We start from the raw sequence: 6000 nt of genomic DNA, 5'->3' as shown, positions 1-6000 counted from the left end.
CCTGCCAAGGCTCAGCCATTGTCAATAAGACCTGCAGCAAGCTGGACCCTCCCTTTCCTACCAAGGCCAAAAGCAGGTCATGCCTGTCTCAACCCCCTCCAACCCCCAGCATTTCACTCAGTCCTTCCTCCTGCTTCCCCCCTTGCCAGGCTGTTTCCCCCTGATCCTGGCTCCTGCCCTGCCCTTCAAAGCCAATCTTGGGGCTAATCCCTCTCAATCCGCTGCAAATCCCTGCAGCCAGCATGACATCTTAGAACTGTGTGAATGGGCTGTCAGGGCTGAATGGGTCACATGTAGAGGGCACACGTGGCACAGCTCAGTGGGATGGAGAGGTGGGAATGGCGCACAGCTCAGTGGGATGGAGAGGTGGGAATGGCCTCCTGGGGGAGTCAGAATGGCTCCCGGGGACTGGGGGTATCATCCCCTCCTGCCTGTGCTCCACCAAAGAATGTTCCCTGTAATTGTCCCCTCTGACCCTGGCCCAAAGCGTTGCTCAGCCTGGTGGCATCAAAAGGTTCCCTGTCTCAAGCCCTCAGTGCCTGTGGGCCCAAGTGCATCCCCTTGAGCCAGAGATGACTCCGTGAGACGTAGTGTCCGTTCAGGCCAAAATGGGGGCATCCCCTCCTCAGCCCATCCCCACCTTGTTAGGCAACCCTCTTTGTTGCCTCACCGCTGTGGTTGTACCTTCACCCCCGCTGCGCGATGCTGGGGTGTCCCTCTCCACACCTACCCCCAGTGATCCCGCCCTTCCTCCCCTCTCTGTAACCATGGAGTCCCTCTCTCAACTGTGGCTGTGGGGCACCTGCCATGATGCATGGTGGACACCCCCCACCCATGAGAACTGCAGGGGGGAGGGTGCTCCCTCTCGCCCTGGGGACACAGCAGGGCTCCCCACCACTGGCTGTGGGACAGCTGATTGGGGCTGTCTGCCTTGTGACTGGAGGGGCGGGGAGGGCTCTCTGCGCCATGACGGGATGGGGGGGAGGCTGCCTTCTCCTGCTCCGACTGACGTGTCTCCCATGTCTAACAGGGCTCTGGGGGCTGGTTACCGGGGTGTCTCTCCCCGGGAGCGTGGGGGTGGGTGACTATCCCATCTGAGTTCTGGTTTTAGGGGTGCAGCTCTCCCTGCTACGGGGCACGTCTCTACCCCCTGTGGTTATGGGGTCTCCCCTCCCCGCGGCTAAGGGGGCTCTCTGCCCGGGGGTCCCCGGGGCTGTGCCCCACCCCGTGTGGGGTGTCTTCCCCAGGCCCGGCGAGTCCTCCAGGCCCAGCAGAGGGAGCGGGCGGGCACGCGCGCGGCGGCGGCGGCGGCTCCTTGCTCGGCGGCTCGGCTCGTCGCCCTGAGCGCGGCCCATGGCCCGCCTGCTGCTGCCCGTCCTGCTGGGCACGTGGCGGCGCTGGCCGGCGCTCGGGGCCGCGGCGCCCGGGTTCGAGGTGCTGGCGCTGCGGGAGCGGAGGCAGGGCCGAGCCGCGCTCCCCGCCCGCCGCAGGTCGCTCCAGGCGGCGCGCTGGGGCCGCCTGACCGCGGCCCCCGCCGCGGGAGACAAGGGACCTGAGTCGTGTACGGCTGGCCGCCCCGGAGCGCGGCTGCGGGGAGGGGTGGAGCGGCCACGGGCGCTGGCCCCAGGGAAGGGGCTGCCTTGGGCCCGGCCCACGGGCTGTCACCGTCCGGCTCAGCCGAGGCCCGGGGGGGCAGTGGCTCCCGGGCAGGTCCAGGTTGAGTTTGGCCTTTTGCTTCTTTTCTCTTGGGTGGCCCGGGCCCTGCGGGGCCAGGCGCTGTACAACCCAGCGCAGAGAAGGGCCCTGCCTGCGAGCAAGCACCGGACAAGAGACAACAGGCGGAGCCAGCCAGCCCCGGGCACGCAAGGAGACAAACTGCCGGGCCAGGATCTCCCCGCAGCCAGCCCTTGCCAGCTGTCTGGCAGGCAGCGAGGCACAGGACGCCGCCTGGCCCTGCCAAGAGTGCGGCAAAGGGAGCGTGGCGCCTTTCTCCTCGGGCTGCATTTGGGGAGCTGGCCGCCGGGGACCTGCGGGCGAGTGGCTGAGCCCAGGGCCCTGAGATGGGCTAGGCGGCTCCCTGACAGCTGCTTCTCCTCCTGCAGATGGGAGATGCGGAGCCTGAGCGGCAGGGAGAGGACAGCTGGATTGCGGTGGTGCCGGTGCGGGAGGAACAGGCGGAGATCCCGAGGGGCAGAAAGGAGGAGTCCTTCACTGTGGCCGTGGTCAACAAGGTGACTCACCGCTGCCTCAGTGGGTCGTCCTTGGGCCACAGCAGTGCCCCCCTGGGGACAGCGGCAGCAGGAGCATCCCCATGGCATTGCCCCCTGGGTATCCACCATGGAGTCTGGCAGTGGGGATTTCCTCCCCATGTGCCCCTTTGTGTGTGCCAGGGCACTGGGCGGAGCTCCCTATGGCAGCGTCCCCTCGGGACCTGCCGTGTGCCCCAGGGAGTCTGGCAGTGGCAACCCTTTTATCCAGTCAGCCCCGTGCTCCCTAGGACTCTGCCTGGCAGCAGGGGATCCTTGCAGCCGCTCAGCAAGGGCAAACTGGAGCCAGGCTACTCCTGCCTTGGAGTGACTTCCTGGAATATCAGCCGCGGGCTGGAGACCAGGACCCCTCTTATCAGGTTGGCTCAATGAGCCTGAGTCAGAGGGGGACCCTCGGGAAAATCTCCTGGGTTTCGGGGGGAATGGCTTGATTGCCCACCCACCCTGTCCTGAGGCTGCTGGGCCCAGCCTCCTGTCTCCTTCCCTTGGCCTCCATGTTTGTGTGTGGTCCATAGCGTGTGCAACTCTGTCTCTCCTTGGCCCTGTGCACTCTCCTCCCCCACAGATGAAGCGAGCCCTAGTTCTGGGAGCATCAGCCCTGCTCATTCTCGCGCTGAATCAGAACACAATCCGAGAGGTAGGAGCATTGCGCCGGCTCCCCATGACCCTGCCGTGGGGAGGGTTCATGGCCTTGCTGACATGTCTGTTGCTTTCCTCCCTGCTGCAGTTGGATGTGTCCCAGGTGCTCTCCAAGCCCGTGATTGTGATCCAGACCTCAGACAATGTCACCCGGCTTCTTGGGGCTCTGCTACGGTAAGAGCCCACTGGTGGGAATTGGGGGGTAGGGGGGCAGCTGGAGAGTGCCGAGACCTTGCAGGGCTGTGTGTGCATGCACAAGCACTGTCAAGGGCTTCAGCAAGGACTGTGTGTGTGATCTTTAGGCCTTGTAGTGTATGTGTGCGCGCGTGCACACTCATGACTCCGAGCTCCAGAAAAGGGGGGGGGGGGCGGTGAGCCTTAGCCCCACAGTGCCTGTGCTGGTATACACACGCTACCCTGGGACCCTGCCACAGCTATGTGTTTTCTCCTCTGCCCCCTTGAGGTCCCTGCCAGCCTGTGCGTGGTGCTGTCTGGGCTGCATTGTCATCCCATTCACATGTGTGTCCCTTGGGTATGGTGAATCACGGTGACTGTACCAGGTCCTGTGCTTTGGGGGGACCTGCGCTTCAATGTGTGTGTGTCATGTGGGGGGCACTAGGCCAGCCCGGGGGCGGTGGGGTTTGGGGGGCCAGGCTGGCTCAGGGAGTTAGTGGGGGGCCTGGCGAGAGCACCAGGGCTCGGGCCCACACTCACCAGCGGGAAGCACGTGTTGTATTTCTTCTTCTTGCTCACCTGCCACTGCACTGTCCACCAGCGTCCTAGCACCACTGGAACACATCACCGCCAGACTGACACCATCCATTGCCCTTGCGCCCAGAACCCCTCTCTTTTCTGGGACCCCCCAACACAGGTGGTCCCCTCGCATAGGTGCCACCGTGTGAGTCTCCATCATCCCTTGCCCCCCAGTACTGGTGTCCCCTTCTCACACCAGATTTCACCTGTTTAAAAAATGTTAAGGGGGACCCGTACAGGCTGTTCTGCACCCTCCTAGGGACAGCCCTGTTCATTCTCCAAGCCGTTCAAACCTGGTACAGTGCCCTCGGAGGCCACCTTTGAGAACTGGGCTTTATACAACAAATGCTGAAAGGCACAAAGAGTGGCTCGCTCTGCTTCCTGCCAGTGCTTTTGTAGCAGGCATCTTCTGAAGTGGCAAGAAAATGAGGCCCAGAGCACTAGTGCTGAGAGGATCCAGCCCTGGGCCATGATGCTCAGCTGATGGGGCTAAGATGACAAAAGTTGTCCTCCATGGAGCCTGGCTTTGCTTAACAGCTGCCTCCAAGTGTTGGGGCCTGGGAGAGCAGCTCCCTTGGTAATGGGGCCTCCTGACTGCCTTGGGGTGGGGTCCCCATGGGCTAGAACACTGAGCACTTACAGACATCTGTGTCACCTCTCAAACCCACCCCCCCCCACAAGGGGTGTGTGTGTCAATGTCGTTGCCATCATTTTACAGATGGGGAAACTGAGGCACAGAGTGTCTTGCTCCAGGTCACTCAAGAAGTCAGTCCCAGTGCTCCATTCTCTTACTGTCTCCCTTTTGCCCTCTGTGTATGCGTCTTGGGCTCCATTATTTCTTATGTGGGTTCCATGGCTTCCTGGGGGCTTTTGTGCTGTCCCATGGCTCACAGGCCATCCTCTACATGAGAGGCAGGCTAGGGGATATTCCTGGGGCACCTAAGCTGCAGCCTGGGTGGCAGGATGAGGTTACCCCACAGAACGTTGAGCTCTCCTCGTCCGTGCCCCTTTTGGCTGCATGACTGAGGTGCCTGTGCCCAGGAAACATGTGGAACTAACGCTGTTTTCAACTTTTGCTAACAGGGGGCTCCGGGTGACAGCCAAGATCACATACCAAGCGATGCTGCTGGAGAACCTGGTATATAGTCTCAGCAGGGAGGGGACGATGTGTGTGCATGCATGCTTAGGGCTGGGCTGGGTGCATGTCAGTGCTCAGACTGGGGAATGTGTGTGTGATCATAGCATCATGGCCTCATGCTTTCTCCAACCCAGTGTGAAATGGCCTGGCCCTGCTGGGCTTCTACCACTTCCCTTGGGAGCTGATTCCACAGCCAGACACACCTCGCTGCCAAGGAGCAACTGTCTACCTCGATATCCAATTTATCTGGGCACACGTTCCTGAATGCATTTATCCTCAGCCGAGAGATGGGGAAACACTATCTTCAGTTTACATATGGGGGAGACTGAGGCACAGAGTTGCCTAAATGACTTACCCCAGGTCACAGAGCCTGGGGCTGAACTGGAAATTGAACCTATGTCTCCTGAGTCCTTGGTCAGTGCCTTACCCACTAGGCCATCCTTCCTTCCATCTCAGCCCCAACTTTCCCATAACTTCACCCCATTACCCTGCTTTCTGTTCCCTAGGGGGCCACAACTAACTGCAGACTCATGTCCTGTTGTCACTTACCCACATTATAGACAGACAGAGGTTCCTCCTAACTTGGCCACTTTCACTACTCCAGGCTCCCTTCACTTTGTCAGGATCTGTCTGGTAAAGCAGTGCCTGTTGAGGTGACCAGATGCCAGGCAAGCCACTTAGAGCAGGATCCTGTCCTCCTTGCTCTGTGACATGATGCTGTCAGTGTATGGCCTGTTCCCAGTGCCATCTTGTGCTGCTATCTCCTGTTGCCCCTGGATGGTCTCACTGTTGCCTCCATGTGTTGGTATTGGCCTGCTTTGTCACTGGCTGATGCATGGTGCTGTGTTTTCTCTGCAGGGAGTGACTCTCACCCTGTGGTCGACCTGCGGCTTGTCCCGGGGTGGGCTGTATGGAGAGTGGCAAGGAGTTATCTGCACGGGCGAGAACAGCTCGCGGGTCCAGGTTTGTGTTGCTGCTGGTTGAAGGGTGTCCCTGGGGTTCCAGGCACACAGTGCCTGCAAGTAATTACATGTGTGACCCTGGGCTCCAGCAAGATAAAGAGCGCCATTCAATCTGGGATCTGGAGCAGCCCATTGATTAGTGTGGTGCTCTGTCATCCAGGGAACCAGCTCTGACTCCCGTCAGGGCAGAGTCCCAGCCTCAGGTAGTGCAGGGAGGGAGAGATGTTCCTCAATAGCATCC

General features: G+C 60.9%; 1 protein-coding gene across 1 annotated transcript in view; it reads left to right on the top strand.

The window, feature by feature from the left end:
- The first annotated feature begins 1353 nt into the window (after window positions 1-1353).
- Window positions 1354-6000, top strand: part of RNF215 (ring finger protein 215) — a 20104-nt gene continuing 15457 nt past the window's right edge. Inside the window, exons 1-6 of the mRNA XM_032786430.2 lie at window positions 1354-1962; window positions 2103-2231; window positions 2833-2904; window positions 2995-3080; window positions 4743-4797; window positions 5656-5760. Of these exons, the coding sequence (XP_032642321.1) occupies window positions 1354-1962; window positions 2103-2231; window positions 2833-2904; window positions 2995-3080; window positions 4743-4797; window positions 5656-5760 (1056 nt within the window). The remainder of the gene's footprint in view (window positions 1963-2102; window positions 2232-2832; window positions 2905-2994; window positions 3081-4742; window positions 4798-5655; window positions 5761-6000) is intronic.

The sequence above is a fragment of the Chelonoidis abingdonii genome, chromosome 22 (genome assembly GCF_003597395.2).
Source record: "Chelonoidis abingdonii isolate Lonesome George chromosome 22, CheloAbing_2.0, whole genome shotgun sequence".
NCBI lineage: Eukaryota > Metazoa > Chordata > Testudines > Testudinidae > Chelonoidis > Chelonoidis abingdonii.
This window is presented reverse-complemented; position numbering and strand designations above follow the sequence as displayed.